General features: G+C 42.0%; 1 protein-coding gene across 5 annotated transcripts in view; it reads left to right on the top strand.

The window, feature by feature from the left end:
- The window catches only part of KAT7 (lysine acetyltransferase 7), a 32,363-nt gene that overhangs the window by 1,969 nt on the left and 8,499 nt on the right, over positions 1–21,895 (top strand). The window contains exons 2-9 of one of the 5 annotated variants that reach the window (XM_032872135.1): positions 823–918; positions 3,661–3,837; positions 5,466–5,705; positions 10,070–10,152; positions 13,201–13,287; positions 14,729–14,827; positions 17,874–17,984; positions 19,864–20,055. In XM_032872135.1, the coding sequence (XP_032728026.1) occupies positions 823–918; positions 3,661–3,837; positions 5,466–5,705; positions 10,070–10,152; positions 13,201–13,287; positions 14,729–14,827; positions 17,874–17,984; positions 19,864–20,055 (1,085 nt within the window). Of the gene's footprint in view, positions 1–770; positions 919–3,660; positions 3,838–5,465; positions 5,706–10,069; positions 10,153–13,200; positions 13,288–14,728; positions 14,828–17,873; positions 17,985–19,863; positions 20,056–21,895 lie in introns of all 5 variants that reach the window. The other 4 variants (XM_032872138.1, XM_032872137.1, XM_032872136.1 and 1 more) reach the window with 4 other exon arrangements.

The following is a 21,895-nucleotide window of genomic DNA, read 5'->3' as shown; positions in this document are numbered from 1 at the left end:
AAAAAAACCCAGGGGGCTTCTAGCTTGAAGTTTTGTAGGGTTTTCTAAGCAAATACTCTTCCCCTTTCTGGCTTAGGGAAGGGTATAATGTTAATGTTCAGTCGTTAAACGTTGTCTGTATGACTAATCATGCTTCGGGAAGCTAATAATTGACAAATAATTATTAATTGAAGAGATGATAAAAATCTCTGTTCTTGAATATCTACAAGTCTTCATGTGCAAGCTACTTTTTTTTTTTAAGCACTTTTGGTACATGTGGAGAAACTTCATAGGTAGATAACATAAGAAAGAAGAATTTTAGTCTTTTTCTTTAAGTTCTCTTGGGATCAGAGTTGTGGATCGTGATATTTTGAAATAGTATATGGTTTAAAAAAACATGATGGCCTTTCGTGGAGACTTTGAACAAAAGCTACTCTAAAGTTAAAAGGAGACTAGCACTGATATTTTTCCTATCACCATGGACTTTAAGTGCCTAGTACTGTCGGCCAGACCATTTTGAATTGATACTTTTATTTCCAGTTTGTAGTGCTGACCGATAAATGGACTTGTGTCAGAATCAGTGTTAATGAAGTAAAAATGCTCTCTTTCATTCATTTAAGAAAAGTGCATTATTTGTAGGTTGTTCCGTTTAAATGCCTTAAGTAAAGGGAATTTGGCGATGGAATCCTTCCTTCGTGTTTTCGGGATCATGGTTCATTTTATTTCCAGTGTTAACACAAACCCACAGAATAAATGCTTCTGTGCTAATGTCTGGATCTATGGTGTTACAGAGGAATGCAGGCAGTAGTTCAGATGGAACCGAAGATTCCGATTTTTCTACAGATCTCGAGCACACAGACAGTTCAGAGAGTGATGGCACATCCCGGCGATCTGCCCGAGTTACTCGCTCTTCAGCCCGGCTGAGCCAGAGTTCCCAAGGTATAAGAATTCATTCTTCCTGACCATACCTCGCAGCCTGCTCACTGGTCATCATATTATTGTGTTAATATGGAAACTGGTCCCTTGGCTTGGTGTAGGTGACAGAATCTGGTAAAATGCAGAGTGAATGACTGCAGAAGTATCAGGTCTTTAAAAAATGGTTCTGTTGGGGGTGTTGTCTAATCTGTAGACCCAAAGGAACTATGTCTGATGTAATGGCTGTGTGACACATGGATGTCTTAAGTCGCTTCACTTTTTTTTGGACTACAGCTTTTCCATCAATAAAATGGGAATGCCATCTCTTCACTTCCTGTTGGAATGGTTTAGACTTAGGGCTTTAGAATAGTCTCTTGAACTTGTTTTTGGAAGAGGTTCAGTACTTCTCAATACTTCCAAAACTTATATTTAATTCTGTAATGTAGTCAGACGCAATTATTAGATATAAATAGTTACACCCAACTGTCAGTTGTTAAATACCTAGAATTTCACTTTGGTTGTACAGAATGGAGAATCTCTGTGTTGGAAGGTAGTTTGAAGGCTCTCTTATGCAATTGAGTTGTCTCGGCTTAGATTTGGAGGGTGCCCCTGAATCCCTCCTGGTTCTGCTCTGGGATTCCCCGGGGAGGACAGGAGGTTGCAGTTAATGCACAAAGCTGGTGATCAATAGGTGATAACAGATTAGGGGGTGGGGGGGAGCTGTAATAGGCTCGAGCACTTAAATAGTGCCCGTTTGGTCACTAATTTGGTCGCTTCATGAGCACATTGCAAAATGAGAGAAAAACCGCTGTTTCAAGCAAGAAAATGGGAACATTCTCCACAGCTGTTCTTGATTTTATTTTTGAATTTAACGTTTCAGTTGAAGTCACGCTGTTGTCTCTTGAGTCTCAGTTTGTGTTTATTTTTTGAGCACAGTGGGAATAGCGATAAATGACTGCTGTAATTCAGATACTATTCTGTGTACTGGAATGCCGTGATAGAAAAATCAGAGTTCCTGCCAGTAAGGTGCTCACAGTTCAGTGCCAGATACAGATATGTCAGTCGATCATGGTCGTGCATTGTGGTAAGGGCTCTGAGAGGTTGGCATAGCCTATTTTGGAAGCTCAGAGATGGGGCCGGTAATTTGGGACAGGTCTCCAAGGTGGATCCTAAAGGATCTAGTAGGATTTCACAAGTTGAAAGATGGGAAAATGTTATTCTAGGCAGAAGGAACAGTATATGCAAAGGAAGGGTTATAATATTCTTACAGAGTGTAATTGGTCATTGCCCCGGACACTTAAAAGTTGTAAATATTCAAAACAGCTAGGAAATACCTGGGCCCTGGGTCTCTTCCTAGTTGTTATACGTCATAACTGGGGATTTGCACAACTCCCAGGGGCATCGTTCACAATGTAGTCTATGTAAGGTGGCCTTCTCAAAAGCAAAATGTAGGCTCTGTTATGAATTGAGCCTTCTCGAGGTATGCAAGCTGATAGCCTAGCTGTGTGTTGACTTCTTTTACTGAAAAGCTTGAGAATTTTAGTTTTGTTCTTAGGAGAATCTGTGAGATTTACATATCACCTTAAAGATCTTTTGTCATCTCAAATATGGTTTAATCTCAGCTTTGAATCTTTCTCTAGTTTTTTTTTTTTTTTTTTTTAAGATTTTATTTATTTATCTGACAGAGAGAGACACAGCGAGAGAGGGGACACAAGCAGTGGGAGTGGCAGAGTGAGAAGCAGGCTCTCCACTGAGCAGGGAGCCTGACGCGGTGCTCGATCCCAGTACACTGGGATCATGACCTGAGCTGAAGGCAGACATTTAACAACTGAGCCACCCAGGCACCCCTCTCTAGTTCTTTTTAAAGTGTCATCAAATTAGAGAAGTAACGAGGCTGCCAGATGCTTCAGAATAGGTTTTGGTATCTAAAAAAATTCCAGAACTGTGTTCTTGGCCTCACTTTTTGTAAATCTATTATGACTTTGCTTCAGAGTATCAGCATAATCAGGAAGAACACAAGAGATCCCTAAAGAAAGGAAATATTTGTATATTGTTACACCTTTAGTAGTAAAATACGTGTTTTTTGGTGGGTTGGACTAAGGGAAGAAAGAGAGGATGAAGCTAATATTCAGAAAGCACTAGACTAGGTACCAGGGATCATATTCAATGAAATTTATATGAAGTATCTCACTTCTTACAGTAAATATGAGGAATGTGCAGCTAGTGGTTTTTTTTTTTTTAAGATTTTTTATTTATTTTATTTGACACACAGAGATCACAAGTATGCAGAGAGGCAGGCAGAGAGAGAGGGAGGAGGAAGTAAGCTCCCTGCTGAGCAGAGAGCCCAATGTGGGGCTCGATCCCAGGACCCTGGGATCATGACCTGAGCCGAAGGCAGGGGCTTTAACCCACTGAGCCACCCAGGCGCCCTGCAGCTAGTGTTTTACCTTTTTTATAGATCAGGGAAAAGACTTGAAGAGGTGAACTTGCCCAAGATGCTCTAGCTAGGTGGTATGGTGGAGTGGCATGGAATGGGAGTCAGTCTTGATTCCAGAACCTAAACTGTTAATTCTATACTGTATTGCACCTCTACATCTGATCTAGGTTCTTTAGCTTATATTTTATTTAATAGAATAGGTATGTTAACTATTTGTTAGATTTTGTGAAGTATGAAGAGGTATGCATGCTAATAAATCATACGGATAAGAAATAAAACAAATTTCCTTCTTTTCTCTTTAAATTATTATCTTTAATATTGGGGATCAGATTCCAGTCCTGTTCGAAATTTGCAGTCTTTTGGCACTGAGGAACCTGCTTATTCTACCAGAAGAGTGACCCGTAGTCAGCAGCAGCCTACCCCGGTGACTCCGAAAAAATACCCCCTTCGGCAGACTCGTTCGTCTGGCTCAGAAACTGAGCAAGTGGTTGACTTTTCAGATAGAGGTGAGTGAATATAGGATCATTTGGTCAATTACAGAGATGATCTCATCAATTCCCTCTTAAGGAAGGCTTGAGGCCACTACAGATAGATGCCCAAGACTGAAAATATTCAGCTAGGTAAATGCTGTTTGCCTGATTCCTTTCTTGAATGTGTCGCTGAGGACAGATCTGTACTAGAGTACTCTAAAAGTCTAGAGTAACAAGTATATTAGATGGAACCCATAATAGGCAAAAGGGACTGGAGACCTTTTACCCATAGATGAAGAAAGCTTGCACCAGATTTTCCTATAGTCATGCTTGTCAGTCCACTTACCTCTGAATTTCTGAGGAGGAGTGACCTTGGAAATGGGGGTTGTGAGCTGTTGAGATTGTGATTCACCAGCCCAGATCAGATGCCTTAGAGCACGGGTTACAGACCGGGGCACCCAGCCTGCCAACATGCTCTGTTGGTTTGCTTGCACAGTGTTTACTTTTTTAATTTTTATTTTTAAAAATTCATTCATTTATAGAGAGTGGGGAAGCAGAGGGGGAGGGAGAGCGACAAGCAGACTCGCCAGGCTTGATCTCAGGATTCCCAAGATTACAACCTGAGTTGAAACTAAGAGACACTTAACCGACTGTGCCACTCAGGTGCCCCAGTGTTTACATGTTTAAAAGTTTGTTGCCAGCATTTGGAAATACAGAATTCCATAAAAAAACGAAGAAAACCTGGGTTACTAGTTTCTTTTAAAAACTGGAAAGCTCTGGGACACCTGGGTGGCTCAGTAGGTTAAAGCCTCTGCCTTCAGCTTAGGTCATGATCCCAGGGTCCTGGGATCGAGCCCCACATCGGGCTCTCCACTCAGTAGGGAAGCCTGCTTCCTCCTGTCTCTATGCCTACTTGTTATCTCTGTCAAATAAATAAATAAAATCCTTAAAAAAAAAAAAAGCAAAAAAAAAAACCTAGAAAGCTCTGAGAACATGAGGTGGTCATTCACTCACAGTATTGACTGAATTGGAAGAGTAGTTGTTTTCTTCTTCTTCCTTTTTTTTTTTTTTAAGATTTTATTTATTTATTTGACAGAAAGACACACAGCGAGAGAGGGAACGCAAGCGAGGGGAGTGGGAGAGAGAGAAGCAGGCTTCCCACTAAGGTCATTTTATTTATTTATTTATTTTTAAAAGATTTTTATTTATTTATTTGACAGAGATCACAAGCAGGCAGAGAGGCAGGCAGGGAGAGAAGGAGGGGAAGCAGGCTCCCCGCTGAGCAGAGAGCCTCATGTGGGGCTCAATCCCAGGACCCTGGGATCATGACTTGAACCGAAGGCAGAGGCTTTAACCCACTGAGCCACCCAGGCGCCCCTCTTCTGTCCAGTTTTGATTACCCATGATGGGGGGCTTATGAGAAACACAGATAAGTGAAATGTACTAGGATAAATCCTAAACTGAATTTTACTCAGAATGTAAAGTCACACAAAGGAATGATGTTAGTTTCTTTTCATTTTCCTTATAGCTTTACAGCAGATAAGTGGCTAAAAGTCACTGGTTAAATGATAGAGGATCTGGGAAGCCCATAAACTCTTCCAAATAGTAAACCTCTAAATAAAAGAACCCCACTTATGAGCTTCTACCAATTGGTTTTGCTTTAGAAACTAAAAATACAGCTGATCATGATGAGTCTCCACCGCGAACTCCAACTGGAAATGCGCCTTCTTCTGAGTCTGATATAGACATCTCTAGCCCCAACGTGTCTCACGATGAGAGCATTGCCAAGGACATGTCCCTGAAGGACTCAGGCAGCGATCTCTCTCATCGCCCCAAGCGCCGTCGCTTCCACGAAAGCTACAATTTTAATATGAAGTGTCCTACTCCAGGCTGTAACTCTCTAGGTGAGTGTGACCGGCTTCATAACACCTGTGTTCCGTGGTTCTCGCCCTCTGGAATTAGGATCATGAGGAGATGTTCTGTGTTCTCCTGTGATCTAGTTTCTTGGGTTCTTCGGTGGCGCTGAGAGCATCACTGAGTTGCCCACTCGAGTAGAGAGTATTTTTGCTCCTTGGTTGCAAGGACAAAAAGTGCGACGCACCAATCAGTTTCCTGCGAGTTTCTCCCTGTGAAAAGATTCCTCCTTTTTCCTGCAGATACAAAACAGAAGACCAGTTGTCTCCAAATGGCTCATTGTGTGGTGCACAGTTCGTGCTTCATGAGGAGTGTAACTAATGCAGAGTACTGCTTGTGTGGCCAGAGCTGCTAAGAAAATGAGAAAAACAGAGTTCTTATTGTGTGGCCGTGAACGTAAAAGGGCGCAGATGAGATGCTGGACTTTTGTGACTTCAGTGGTTTTAGGCTTTGTATACTTGATAAGTATAAACTGGACAAGTATCTCTTCTCAGATAGAAGAATATCTCAGTGTTTTCTTACAACCTTTACCTCTTACTGGCAGATTCTTATAATGGTTTAAACCAATGGTCCTTAAGACGAGCTTCTGTGCAGACGTTGGGATTAAGCCTTCGTTTAGAGCTGGAAGGCGCTGATGGAGATTACAGACTTTTCTCCACTGGGTCTACCTCTCAAATTTGTGAACTTTTCAGCGGGGCTATCAGGTTCCGAAAAAAGGTAGAACAGAGTAAGCTGTTGCTTTACAGGCCCACAGTATGTTTTCCCTAGCATTTAATGTATTTGCATCTTTTCCTGGTCTTAGCACCAATATCTCTGATAATCTCAACTCCTCAGAATGCCTAGAGCATAAGTTCCCCTGAATATCACACCAGTCATCACTCAAAGAAGCTGATCATTTTAGGCCTAAAATGAGTTTCCTTGGGTAAATGATGGAAAAACTAAGCATGGACATCATCATGTAAACACTGGTATTTGAGTGCTAGCTAATGCTTCAAGAGGGTGAGGGGATCTACTCACCAGATGGCAAAGAGACTCAGGCCCTGCTTGTCACTCTCCCTGCTTCCCTAAATTGTCACTTTCATGTGCTCTGTTTGCCACATGCCAGACACTGTTTTAGGTTTTGGGGGTGTAGCTGGGAACATGTCCAAGTTTCTACCCTCTGGAGTTTATAGTCTTAACTGGGGAAGGCAAACCAGGTGGATACATAATACGCCAACTAGAGATATTTCCTTGAAGGAAAATTAGGGAGTGCTGAGAGAGAAAGGTATTGTTCATATATACAAACACACACACACACACACACACACACACACACACACACACTCATTCACTCACACAGCCAAGTGCTAAGGCTGTGGGGCAAGATAATGTTTATGCAGTTTGAGACACATTTAGGGGCCAGTATGCCTAGGGCAGAGCAACCAGAATGGGCACAAGGAGACGAGGTCAGAGTCGGGCCTAACTGTATGTTATTTATGCTCAGTACTTAACCCCCCTTAGTGGGGTAGATGAGAAGATAAATGTAAATCTGTTGCATCAGAGGAGAGTTTACTTTGACTTTTGGTGTTAATGTACTGGCAAAGTTTGAAAAGTACGAACCTGAGCTTCCAAAATTATTTTTGATAAGGGGGTGCCTGGCTGGCTCAGTGGAGCCCGTGACTCTTCATCTTGGCATTGTGAGTTCGAGTCCCATGTTGGACATAGAGATTAGTTAAAAAAAAAGTACTGAAATTATTTTTGATCCTGTTCTACTCTTTAAGTTCAGCAAAATAACGTCATTAATTTTTTTAAATAATTTTGGTATGAAAGTAGTCTGTGCTCGTGAAAACTTAAAACCCTGCAAGAGCCTTGAAATGCATAGTTTTCCTTCACTCATATCCCTGGATATAAAACTATTCTTGGTAGCTTTTTTTTTTTTTTTTAAGATTTTATTTATTTGACAGAGCGAGAGGGATCACAAGTAGGCAGAGAGGCAGGCAGAGAGATAGAGGGTGAAGCAAGGCTCCCTGCTGAGCAGAGACCCCCAATTTGGGGCTCGATCCCAGGACCCTGAGATCATGACCTGAGCCAAAGGCAGAGGCTTAACCCACTGAGCCACCCAGGCTCCCCTCTTGTAGCTTTTTATGAATGCTTTCAGTAAGTTTGTGTGTACATGCGCGCACATACACGTGTATATATACATAAATTTCTATTTTGTTATCCACAAAAGGGAAAGTACGATGGTTTGGCATCTTGGATATTTTACCTTTCTCAGAGTTTCATTCTGTTTAAAGAATACAGAGAGGGGCGCCTGGGTGGCTCAGTGGGTTAAAGCCTCTGCCTTCGGCTCAGGTCATGATCCCAGGGTTCTGGGATCGAGCCCCACATAGGGCTCTCTGCTCCGCGGGGAGCCTGCTTCCTCCTCTCTCTCTGCCTGCCTTTCTGCTTACTTGTGATCTCTGTCAAATAAATAAATAAAATCTTTAAAAAAAATAATAAAGAATACAGAGAATTCTATTATATTGATAGTTTATATAGATTTTTTACATTGTCCCGTATGGATTGATCTTGAGATATTTCTCATTTTATTTATTTTGAATAATACTGTAGTGGATAGCCTTGTATGTGTGTATTTTGGTATCTTCCTAAGAAAACCTGTAGGAATAAATTTGTAGCAGTAGAACTGCTAGATCAATAGACTACTTATCCTTTTTAACACTTTTGATATAGACACATTAGATCGGTTTCAGTTTATATATTCCAGAATAAGACATGACTTGAATAATTTACCCAGAAGTTATAGATGCATAATATCTTAGAAAGAAATACTTATGGAAGTATTTTTTTTAAGAAATATCTATAGAAAGAAGGCTTTCTGTAGTATCAATGCTTTACGTTTTATACATGGTGTTGATCACTGAGGGTAGTTTTTTCTGTGCAAGATAAATTGAATGGATCTCTAAAATCATATTTTTTTATAATACAGTCCTGGAGAAATGGCAGCCTGCATATCATATGTTAATTCCTCTCTCCTCCAGTACTTGGATTAATTTCATCTTGTAAAGCTTACTCCATAAATCATGTATGATTTTTTTAAATGCCAATGTCTCCATTACCCAAAGGTTTTTTAAACCTCTTGGTTAAAGAGATGTGTAAAAAGGAGGTGACATTCAGTTCCCTGTGTGTTTCCCAAAGCCACATGAAAAATAGAAAAGTGAAGAGATGACCCTTTAGATAAAATGAGCTTTCTGTATTGTTATTTACTAACATTGTCCCCTCATAAGAGTGCCTTGTGCTAACTTCCCATTTATTTATTACAGTGTTAGATTAGTTTCAGATATACAGTAGTGATTCGGCATTTCATATATGAACCAGTGCTCATCAAGATAAGTGTACTCTTGATCCCCTTTATCTATTTTACCCCTTTCTCCCCTCCCCGCTTTGGCAGCGGCCAGTTTCCTGTATATAAGAGTCGGGTTTTGTTTTTTCTTTGCTTTTTCCTTTGTTTTGTTTCTTACATTCCACATATGAGTGACATCATAGGATATTTGTCTTTCTCTGACTGACTTATTTCACTCAGCATAATACCCTCTAGGTCCATCTGTATCACAAATGGCAAGATCTCATTCTTTTTTTGTGGCCAAGTAATATTCCACTCTGTGTGTGTGTGTGTGTGTGTGTGTGTATGTATAGAACACCTTTTTCTTTATCCATTTGTCTATGAATAGACACCTGAGTTGCTTTTATGTCGTGGCTATTGAAAATACTAACTGCCTATTTAAAAGTCTGATTACAGAAGAAGCCTGAATCTTTAAACAAAATCAGTCCCCCTCCAAGAAAATAAATATATTTAATCTGGTTCAGAATTATCAAAATATGCTTATTTGTAGATTAGAAGAGTCCATTTTCTTTATTTTCCATAAGTTTCTTTTGATTATGAGAACTCAGTTCAGATTGGATACCATTGCATAATAGAAAAGAAGGAACACTTAGTATACATATAACTTGAAAATTTAGCATAGGAGCATTAAATTTCACTGAAAGAAAATGTTCATTTTTTTTGTTCCTTTATTATAAATGTATGGCTTTATGACTTTTTTGGAATTTGAGAAATACACTATCAGAAGAACAGAAGGAACTACTGTTGATACTGAACATACAAGTATGTTCAAAGATTGCCAGATCCATCCTGTGGAAGAAAAGAATTTATCGTGTGTGCAAGTTATGGCCCGTCACTTACCTTTGGTGGATTCAATCTGTGATCAGATATATATCGGATAAAAAAGATATAGCAAAATAACACGGTAGATGTACAGAAAACTATTGTTTGATGAGCTTAAATCTTTTGAGATTGAGTTTTTCCCTCTTTTAACAGGACATCTTACAGGAAAACACGAGAGACATTTCTCCATCTCAGGATGCCCGCTCTATCATAACCTCTCAGCTGATGAATGCAAGGTAATTGTAGTCATTACTTGACGTGTACTTACCCAGTGAGTGCTGCCATAAGGTTTGCCAGGCACTTGGCTAAACCCTGGGGATCCAGTGTGAACAAAATAGGCAAGGTCCTTTTTCTTATATTCTAGTGGAGGAAACATAGTAAAGATACAGTTAAAAAAAAAAATAGTTAAATATAAAAGAATTCTAGGAGGTAATGAATGCTTTGAAGGAAATTAATAGGGAGATTATGTATGGAATATTTGGAGTATCATTTTCTAGTGCCTTGATACTTTGCTTTGAAAATTGACTTCAGCGACTGCCAGGCACCTTTTCCATTAGGAACTAATTTGCATAAATATGTGATCTCTATTTATGATTTAGGTTCTCTTCTCATGAATCTGTGAAGACATTTTGCTCTTTAAAGTTTTTCAGAATTATTTTCCTATTTCTCTGTTTCCGTGGAATATTTTTCCTTTTTGTTATTCTCAGTCATGCCTGCTCTTGGTTAATTCTTGTTTTAAATTCTTGAGGACTGTAGTCCTAAATAACCTTTGGGATTTGGGGTAATGGCTTTGGGAGAGCCCAGGATCCTCTTTTACATGTTCCTGTATGGGTTGCTGCTACCAAGGATGGAACTAATAATAGGGAAGCAAGAGTCTAAACGTTCTTAATTAAATGGATTGCGTGGGTAGTATTTGGATAGGTTATCCAAGCTTATTGGATCAAAGTATTAACTGTCGTTCTTGTGGCTGTTATTTTCTGACAATGCCAAGGTCACAGATTTATTCCTGCCTGAGCCACTTTCATCCTATGAAAAATTAGAATCCCTAGCCAACATTAGTTCTTTCTGAGTCAGGAATTTGGTTTCTTATTCACAACTAGACCACACCATGGGACATTTCTTGATGTGTTTACTCTTTCAGCAAAGTAGCGTACTTTAAATGCGTATATGGATTTTAAGGTTGATGAAAATGTTCTTATTTTTCTTCATTCCAAATCTCTTGTGTAAGGAAGGTCATTTCTTCTGCTCCATGTAAGAGCGAGTGGTAGGTCTTCCCATTATCTTGCCATTTGCCTGAGACCTGATCAAAACAGGAACAGCTCGGCCAACATCTGCATCAGATGCCGACAAGGCACTAGGTCTTTGTTTCTCTGAAATGAACCAAGATCTCTTTTGAGAGTTGTCCTCTGCCTCTTGTCTTTAAATATCATGATGGGATACTGTGGATGGTCTCACATAGAAGTCTTCCTGAAGTACAACTTGTAAATTGTTGGCTTGTGGCAATGTGAACAAGTTAAGCAATTTATTTTTAAAAAAGAGGAAGAAAAATTTCAGTTTGGGGAAGAAAATTCTGAAAAAAAAGGAAAGCATTTCCTGAATCTTTCCTTTGTTGTGCTTTCTTCTTCACAAGAGCAGTGAGGCTCCACATAATCCATCTCTACTGCTGAAACCTGGTGGCTCCAGGGAATTTCTGAAAGATCTATATTTTTATTAACATTTAGAATCCCAAATGGAAAAATTAGACTAATTCCTGCATTTACTGAAAGCTCTGTAATTTTTAATGTACTTGCATATATGTGATTACCCTTGAGTTTCCTGGTAAATGTTTACAGTCAAGGATATTGCCATTTTCATTCTGTTCCAGATTGCCATGACTACATACCGTGACAGGTATCTGAGGATTCTCTGAATGAGATAAAAAGACTACGTTCAGTGAGCTTTCTCATGGGGGGAGGCAAAGCACATACTGTTGAATAAGTAGAGAAGAATTTCATGCAGTAATAAATGCTGTGAGAACAACAAAAAAAGATACAGAGTGGCTGTTTTGGGGGTGATGGCTGTTTTGGGGGGAGTGATGGGTACAGCACTGCTTTTGCGCAGGTCGTTAAGGAAGACCTTCCAGAGGAGTTGGCGTTTGACCTGAGTCATGGCTGAGGGCAAAGAGACTGTTGTGTCTGGATCTAGAAGAGATGTAGGTAGAAGGATGGGCAGGCACAAAGGCTGTGAGGTAGAGATCAGCTGCTGGGTTGGAGGGGCCAGAAGTAGGCCAGTGTGACTGGCACATAATGGGAAATGAGGAAGGAGGATCCAGATCCCAAAAGACCTGTAGGCCTTGGCACGAGGAGTGTGTCTTTAATGTGATAACGGTGGGAAGCACTTGGAGGGCTTCTAGCAGAGGTGTAATATAATTTCCTAAATGCTTTTTAAAAATCACAACTGTTGTGTGTGGAGAGTGGACTGGTCGGAGGCAAGAGTTTGATTCAGGCCAACTAGTTGGAAGGGTGCTCCAAAGCTCGGGCAGTGGCGGGGGGCCTGGACTAGCGCCACATCCGAGGAGATAGTAGGAGCTGATGGGATTCAGGATGTATCTCGGAAGGGAGCGGCCTGATAGACTTGCTGATGGATGTCATGAGGAGAGAGAAAGAGAAGCAGCAAGGATGACTTTCAAGTTTTTGACCCGATGAGTTGTTTGGAAAGTGTTGCTGTCTGTCGACAGAGGGAATGTTTGGGAGTTGCAGATCTGTGGGAGAATACCAGTCATCGTGTTTTGGCCGTGCTGAGTTTTGGTGTGAAGCGGAACAGGAGGTTAGATGTGAGCCCTCACTTCCAGAAGGTGAAGCAGAAACTGTTGGAGAGCTGATGTGTTTTGCCTTAAGAACACATAACTGCAGAGTTCAGTTTCCCCGGAGACTTGACCCCCCCAGCTATCCACGCTTGCCTGTGCACGTCTTCACCCCGTTCTTGCACTTGCTCACGGTTTCTTGTTTCTTACCCATTGTGCGGCAGGAGGGGCCCAGGCTCCGAGTCCTCAGACTTCATTAAAATCTTCGCCTTGCTACCACGTAGCCCCGAGGATTGCGCTTCTCTGATTCTCAGTTAGTGGCCGAGAAAGCAGATGGTGAAGCCTGCCTTCCCCATCTTGGAGAGATGGTGATAATAAACGTGAAGACCCTTTGAAAGTAAAACCGCAGCGTGAATTCAGGGGATTTCCATGATACTCTTATTCTTTTACGTAACCTAGTCTTAGAAGCAGGTGGATTTATTGACGTTGTTGATGGTTGCAGGTGAGAGCACAGAGCCGGGATAAGCAGATAGAAGAGAGAACGCTGTCCCACAGGCAAGATGACAACAGGCACGCAACCAGGCACCAGGTACGGGCCTCGCTCAAGCGCCGGCCGCTCGCAGCCTGGGGGCCAAGTCTTGGCTCTCCTCGGCCCAGGAGCGGGCGTTAGGTCTCTCCAAGTCTCTTGTTCCCCGTGGTATTTCTGAGTAACTCGTCCTAACTCGCCTTCAGTCGTACACTCAGGAGCATATTTACTTTCCAGATAGTAAAAGTTCATGAAACGAGCGCTTCTGCCTCATAAATGAAGAAATCGTGGTGTTTATGAAAATAATGGTTATCGCACGCAATCCTGATTATTTCCGAGATGGCACTTGCCGCTCCAAGTCGCATCTCCTTTTTAACCTTTTGTTACTTTCAAACCGCCTCGCTGTGCTGGCATGGTTCCAAGGTCGCCAGTGACTTGTGCTTATTAGCATTTGACACTCGGGGATGGTGTCGTTTTTCTTCTACTTCTCTCTTGCCTTGGATTCCGAGATGCTGCTTGGCCCTAATCTTTCTGCTTCTCTGAACATTCCTGCTTATTAATGACGCTTAATTCCTTGTTTCTTCGTGACTGCCTTGGGTCTTCGCTCTTGCCGTTTTTCTGCCTAACTCTGTGCCAGGAAGGGATTGTGTTTATCCTTCAAGGCCTTGAACACTTCTCAGCTGTTGTAGAAATTCTTCCCAGACCTCCTACCGTTGAGGCGGCTCTTCCATAGGTGTTCAGTTGTAATGTTCTCAGGATGCTGGTTTAGCCCTTGTCGCATCTTACATATATGTAGCTCATCACGTGGTTGTCTGGTTTTGTGGTCAGATTATAGGTAGCTAGCAGAGGAAGCCTGGTGAGGAGGGAGAGGTTGGGATTTGGAGCGAAACAGATCTGGATTTGAATACTGTGATTCTGTGATACTAGCTGTGTGGTCTCGGGCAGGTCAGCTACCCTCCTTACACTTTATTTCCTTGTTCATAACAAGGAGTGAACAATAACTACGTAGTATGGTAGTCACCCGACAAAATCCCCTTCCCTGGTGCTTGCCAGGTAATAAGCATGCTGTAAGTTGTAGCTGCTCTTGTTTTCATGGTCTATCTGGGCTTCTAGTCTGACTCAGTTTAAAAGTCTTATTCATTCTTGTATCAGTGCTTGGAAAACAGTAAACATTCAAGAAATGCTTATTGAATTAACATACCTTTATTTTATTCCTGCCGCTTTGGTGGAGACATCCCTCCTTAATTTATGTTCTGTTTGGTTTAATACTAAAATAAGTACATTCCTGAAGCCATATTAACTGACTGTAACCATGGTGGTCTGGGAACCCTGTTTGGGATTTTAAAATCGCCATGGTACTCGCAGGGTGGCTGTCACACACTGGGCATGTTTTCCTTCCCTGCCTGGGTTGTGGTTTGTCTTGTGTTGTTACTTTTCATCTTGAAACTGAATGACATAACACATTTTCCAGCTAGCTTTTCAGTGTCCTCTTCTTGCCTTTCAGGCACCAACAGAGAGGCAGCTGCGATATAAGGAAAAGGTGGCTGAACTCAGGAAGAAAAGGAATTCTGGGCTGAGCAAAGAACAGAAAGAGAAATATATGGTGAGAAAAAGTTAAATAATTAAGATGAATTCTTGCATTCGCATTTGATTGCTTTTGGTTTCTAAGCCCTGCCTTTGAGAACACCCTGGAAGGGCCCACCTCTGGCCCTTAGAGTTTGCCATAATCGCCCCCCACCCCCAGACTGGGTTGTTAAGAGTGGAAACAGGAGGCTTCGAAAGACAAAATGCCATTAGAATTTAGATGAAAAAAAAAAATTCAGTCCTGTACTTGTTTGTAAACCTCACTATAGTTGTAAAGGGTTAAATTTAGCCACTCGAACAAATAGCAGGATGTTGGAGATGTCTGTGTAAGGGAAAGTATTCACACAAAGTGATAGTCTGTATATTTTTTTTTTTTTAAAGATTTTATTTATTTATTTGACAGACAGAGATCACAGTAGGCAGAGAGAAAGAGAGAGGTGGAAGCAGGCTCCCCGCTGAGCAGAGAGCCTGATGCGGGGCTTGATCCCAGGACCCTGGGATCATGACCTGAGCTGAAGGCAGAGGCTTTAACCCACTGAGCCACCCAGGCGCCCCAATAGTCTGTATATTTTAATGGGAAAACAAAATTTCCGCATAGTATAAAGTATTGGGTGATATATTCTATAAGAAGATTTTTTGGGTAGTATTTTAACTTTTTTTCTAGTTTTAAAAATAATGATTTTTTTTTTAAAGATTTTATTTATTTGAGAGAGAGAGCTCATAAGCTAGGGGAGAGGGAGAGGGAGAAGCAGAATCCCCCCATTCCCACCCCCAAGTAGGAAGACCAGCAATGCTGGGCTTGATCCCAGGACCTGAGCCAAAGTCAGTTGCTTAACTGACTGAGCCACCCAGGTATCCCCAAAGTAATACACATTTGTAGTAGGAAATGCAGAACACAAAGAGAAGTATACAGAAATAAGCATCAGTCCTACTACCTAAGAAGTAGCCATGTTAGCATTTGGGGATATTTCTTCTTAGCTTCTTACATAATGCCTAATTTATGTAATTTGAATTTTACTGTAAGCACAGCTTTGGATTCTGTGTTTTCACTTAAATAACTTGAACTGTAATTTCCTCATTTCATAAAAATTCAAGAAATTTTTGCATAAAATTTAACTGTTAAGTAAAGATTTATTGTAAATATGATTTATAAATATGTGTGACTGATATTTATAAATGTGTTAAATGCTTCCTAATGAAAATGCCAAAAATATTAGAGAAGAAAAATTTCAATAAAAATCACCCTCTGAGATAGGAAGCCCCTTCCCCTGCCGCGTGTTTTGCTATGAGATCTCTCGGGCTTTTCCTGATGCATATTTTTATCTTTTCATGGAATTGGAATATTGGCTTATTTAGGCGTTAAGTTATTTAATGTATGGCTTGTGGATACTTAGCACAGCTTCACTAAGGCAAGAATATGCCAAACCATGTATTTACTTTTTTGGTCATCCTCACTGCCTTGAAAATGATAATATTATGAATGAGGTGGATATGGCCCAGCAGGAAATGGGTGTTGGGCGGATCTGTAGCTAACCGCCTACACCAGACTCTTGGGTTTGTAGAGGGGAGGGTTCTAGTAGTGGGCTGCCAGGTGCAAAGTTGTATGCCTCCCTCTGCCTTGTTCAGTGTTTCTATCTACAAATTGGGTAGATGTGGAAGGAGTAAACATGATAGTGGCATTTACTGAATGCTTATGTGCGTGGGCACTAGGCATGGTTATGTTGTTCCCATCGTCTTTAGGACAACTCTTTGTGATGGGCTGTGTTTTAACTATTTCATAGATAAGAAGACGGAGGGTTCGAGAAGTAACTTGCCCAGAAATCATATGGGGGGTAGAAAGAATGTCTGAAGTAAAAGCTCCTGAAATTGAGTTTACAAACATCTGCTTTCCAAAATTTGAGCTAGGTTATTTGGACCCAACCTTCCTGTTAAAAATGCTGGCTAGGATATTTTTTTATAAGCTTAAAAAAATGTTTATGAAACTAGAAGAAAAAACTTCATATTTAAGAACCTGAATCTTAGATGCAAAAGATACAGGTCAGATGGGCCCAGAGGAACCGGAAGAAATTGTAATAGGGGTTGAGGTACTGGTGAATAGCTTTTTCATATGATAATATACATGCGAATTCTGTAATGTTCTCCCGGGGATGAGCCATCCACTCCACTTAACAACCATTATCTTCTATTCTCTGGGTGGGAGGTGGAGTCTGGGATGGAGTGGGAAGGGCTAGAATCAGAGGTTTTAAAAGGGAAGTTTCCCTTGTGGCCTTTCTTTCCGGTGCCAGGATATTTGTCATGACTGCCATGGTGAGATTTGATACTTACTGAGAACTGGCTTACTTTTATGCTTCTGATTTTTTGAGTATTGTCCCCTCCTCCTCGCTTAGTATTTAGCACAGTGTTTTTTAAAGGGGCCAGCCTGTGTTTCCCATGTACCGGGGCTGGAGATCTCAGGTGGCAGATTCCGGCCTTGGGCGAACGGCATCATGGGCGCAGCGACTTCGGGGAAGGGACTTAGCAAGGACCACTCAGTGTGGATACCCCTTCCTCGTTGAGGCTTCTCCTTTCCGTCTAAAATGTGAGACTCTATAAGTCTCAAGAGATTTTGTGTATTTTGTTTTGTTCTGCTTTGTTTTGCTTTTAAACATGGGAGTATCCACTGAGGTTCCGTCCAGATCTTAAGATTTTAGGAATTTGTAGCGCCTTTGGCTTTGTTACATTTTATTTATTTGTATTGTCATGCACATTTTCAGATGAAGAAATGGAGGAATAGAATTCTGACCCTCGAGGTGCTCATTTAGAAAGAGAAGAATGAAACTCCCTTTTGAAGGTGTAGGAGCATTTTCTTTCCAGATTCACTAGGGTGGATAATGGTTGTTTTTGGCATTAACCTGGTAATAGTGTGTCTTATGCTCAGTCCCCAGTGCCTAGTATAATGCCTGGCATATAGTAGGCACTAAATAAATAGCTTATAGTTGTGCTTGGCCCTCTGGTTGGCATTGACTGAAATAAAATAGATTAAGTTCTTAGAAGCAGTAAGACTCACGCTCTAATTATTTTCCTAGGAACACAGACAGACCTATGGGAACACTCGGGAACCTCTCTTGGAAAACCTGACTAGTGAGTATGACTTGGATCTTTTCCGAAGAGCACAAGCCCGGGCTTCAGAGGATTTGGTGAGTATTAAGACCTTCAGGCTTACGGACTGCTGGTGAAAGTCTTGTAAACTGCCCAGAAAAGTGATAGTGATCGATCAGTTGATGGGAAACAATGAAAATCTCTTTCCCTTCCCGCAGCTATCCTTTATCAGAATGATCCAGCTTCCCATTCATATTTAAACTTAATTTCCCCTCCTCCCTTTCTTTTCCCTGACCACTTTTCCCTCTCCATCTCATCTCCCAGAAGGACCTGTTTGGTGGGAGTGTTGAAGCCTGGGTTAGACAATAGGTGCCCCTCGTCTCAGTCGGGCAATTTGCAATTCTGAGAGCCTCTTACTGGTGGCTAAGCCTCTCTTGTTCTCTTTACCAACACCCCACCCCACCCCCCACCCCCGTCCCAGGAGCTAGCCTTTGCAGGCTTTGCTAGGCCCTCCATTCTAGCTCCAAAAGAATTAAGAGAACAGCATAGAGGAGTAATGGAAAAGGCTGTGGTGAGACGTTTTATAAAGGAAATTAATCTTTGACCTAGCCACGTTTTATCTGTGAAGCTGGTTTACTGTTCTGATTTTTATTTACAGTTACTTTACTTGGTTTTCATACCCTAGCAGAATTTTTAACAAGATTGCTTTAAAAAAATTGTGGTACCTGTGATTTAACAGATGAAATGTATTTTTTTTTTTTAAAGATTTTATTTATTTATTTGACAGAGATCACAAGTAGACAGAGAGGCAGGCAGAGAGAGAGAGAGAGGGAAGCAGGCCCCCTGCCGAGCAGAGAGCCCGATGCGGGGCTCGATCCCAGAACCCTGAGATCATGACCCGAGCTGAAGGCAGCGGCTTAACCCACTGAGCCACCCAGGCGCCCCAGATGAAATGTATTGAAGGAAACTTAGCTTGTAGAGTGAATATCCTCTTTCCCTTTTTTTTTTTTTTTTAATTATGTCAAATACTTGATTCACAAATCCTCAGAGAGACTTGTTGGAATCTTGGAGGGGGCAGGGTTTGGTAGTTGCTTTTCTTCCTGTTCTGGAGCAGCGTGTTTCCTGTCACAGCTCTCCACCTGGTTAGGCTTGAAAATTTGTCCTATAGTCAGGTCCTAACCACTGAGTAGGGAGTGATATCCAGAAATATTTTCTGCCTCCTCTGGAGTAGAGTCCAGTACTAAAGCACTGTCCATGTTTCAAAAATATGTTTTCAGGGACCTGCTTTGACAGGATGGCCCCGTGTCACACAGATCCCTAGAGCTTTAGAGGCAGATAGTAAAGCACATTCTAGATAAACTTTCCTGGTTAGTTTTACAATGTTTGGTAAGGGCGGGGCGTTTTTCTTTGTGGTAGATTGCCTTTATCAAGTGGTTTGGTGCCGGCTGATGAGAAACAAAATTTTACCAAGGACTTGGTACTGAGGTTCTAGAGGTGAGGCCCACCCACAGCATGGTAGGGAGCAGAGGAAAGCTGCGGTCTGTTGAGACCTACGCTTCCAGGCAGTGTAGATTGTGTTTTCTAGAAGCCATCCTGACTATCTGTCCGGGTGGGCAGCCCTCTTAAGTGCAAGTTTCTCATGCATTAGAAGTCAGTTCTTTTTTTTTTTTTTTTTTTTTTTTTAAGATTTTATTTATTTACTTGGCAGAGATCACAAGTAGGCAGAGAGAGGGAGAAGCAGGCTCCCCGCTGAGCAGAGAGCTGGATGCGGGGCTCAATCCCAGGACCCTGAGATCATGGCCCAAGCCAAAGGCAGAGGCTTTAACCCACTGAGCCACCCAGGCACCCCTAGAAGTCAGTTCTGTTTTTTTCTCCTAGCCTAGCATGGTGGCATGCGAACAAGCATACTAGAGACTTTTTGAAGACAAAGATGATCAGTCGTAATCCTCTGACTTTCTGATTTCTTCTCTACAATAGGAGAAGCTAAGGCTGCAAGGCCAAATCACAGAGGGGAGCAACATGATTAAAACAATTGCTTTTGGTCGTTATGAGCTCGATACGTGGTACCACTCTCCCTATCCCGAAGAATACGCGCGCCTGGGACGGCTCTACATGTGCGAATTCTGTTTGAAGTACATGAAGAGCCAAACGATACTCCGCCGACACATGGTACACCATCTTGGGTTTCTGCGATCGTCACGGTGGAGCTCTGGATGTTGACCTCTACCTGGATGACCTCCGCCTCTTAGCCACTCTCAGTGGTCCATAGGAATGGCACAGAGGCATAGGAAAGGGCAAGCCACATTTCAGCGGGGGGGGGGGGCGGCAGGTGGCACCTGAAGCAGCTGATGTCCTCGAGCCACATCCTGTCACACACACTGCCTTGTCTTTTTTTCTTGCTGCCTGGTGTTGTTTCTCCCTGGGATACGAATTACCTCTGCCCACAGTTTTTATGTGTCCCAAACTCGATAAAAACAAGTGGACTTCATTAGACAGGGCAAGGACGACGTGGCTCACTTCATATCCCTAGCAACCAGTGGGGGCAGGAAGTGCCCTGTAACTACTGAATGAATGCGTATTTAAAGGAGACAAATTATGGAATTAACAAAATGGCTCCTTTGGTGCCTTCTCCCGAGTTTAGTGCTTTCTGGTTCCTGAATATTGTCCTTCCTGTAAAGATAGGAAGAAAGACTTGTTTTATTGTTCCTATATATGCTCACCAGGTATTTTGTAGCTTTAAGCCATTTTTTTTGTTGCCTAGCTGTAGAGTGAAAAATCTCGTCTTAAAGGAATTTCTGGAAGCAGGGATGGGGAAGAGAGGAAGGAGCGTTTCAGGCAGGCACCTTCGTTTTCCTGTTTTTGTCGTCCCAGCGTAATTTGGCTCTAAGACCTTTTAGGGTGTACCTCCTTCCATCCCCTTCCACTTTTATTTCCCAGGTTTTCTGTGTGTTGAGCTTCTGTGGCCCAGGCTTTCCCAGAGTTCCCATCCTTCCCCTCTTTTTTTTTTTTTTTTTCTTCTTAAAGGTTTTATTTATTTGACAGAGAGAGACACAGTGAGAGAGGGAGCACAAGCAGGGGGAGTAGGAGAGGGAAAAGCAGGCTTCCCACCGAGCAAGGAGCCCAATGTGGGCTTGATCATGACCCGAGGCGAAGGCAGATGCTTAATGACAGAGCCACCCCGGCGCCCCATGTCCTTCTCTTGTCCCCAGTTGGTTTGGGGAATAACTGCATTTTGTGTTCTCTGGAACACACACACTATGGTGTTGCAGCCTAGAACCGCCCCGCTGAGTTCAGCCTTCTAGACTCCTGCACACTTGCCTGGGGCAGGGCACTCTAACGGATGGAGGACTAGTGGGGACACTGGGCCACAGGGGTGAGGGTAGCAGAGGACTGGTCTCTGTGATGGTAGACCATGGAGATAAACTAAAATCCAGTTCTCCTATGTGAAGGTAAGGCTGGTATTTTGACTGATGTGAACTGCTGACCATTTAGGATTTACTTCTTTTTGTTTCTGGTTACTTAGTGGCGCTAACCAATGTAATAGCCCAAAAGGGCAAGACAGTAGTAGGTGGGGAAAACAGAAGGTTTGGATAAATCTGAGGGTCAAGTAAACATTTTGAATGTTAGAGGATCTGTATTACGGGGAGGTACAAAAATCGATTTTCAGGTAATGGAAACCTGTTTTTTCATCTACACTTCTGATTCCCATTGCTTCATGAGTAATTGCTGAAACGGGCCACCTTTGGCCATTTTTGGCTTCTGTTTCTAAACAATTGTTGCATTAGTTGGGTTGTTGTTGGAAAGAGCCAGCATGAGTAAGCAGGTGGATCCAGCCACAAACTGGGGGCAGAGCTTTCTTGAAGCGATTCCAGTTAGCGTTTGGATTTACACGTGGCAATGGGGCCTGTCTTGAGTTGACCAGAAGTTAGAATAAAACTTAGTAGAAAATGTTCCATATACATATGCTTCTTAAATGATGTTTTTTAATGTGTTTGCATAAAACCTTGTA

Source organism: Lontra canadensis, unplaced genomic scaffold (assembly GCF_010015895.1).
Source record: "Lontra canadensis isolate GAN:19392208 unplaced genomic scaffold, GSC_riverotter_1.0 scaffold43, whole genome shotgun sequence".
Taxonomy (NCBI): Eukaryota; Metazoa; Chordata; class Mammalia; order Carnivora; family Mustelidae; genus Lontra; species Lontra canadensis.
The sequence above is the reverse complement of the archived record's forward strand: the minus strand, read 5'-3'. Positions and strand labels throughout refer to the sequence as shown.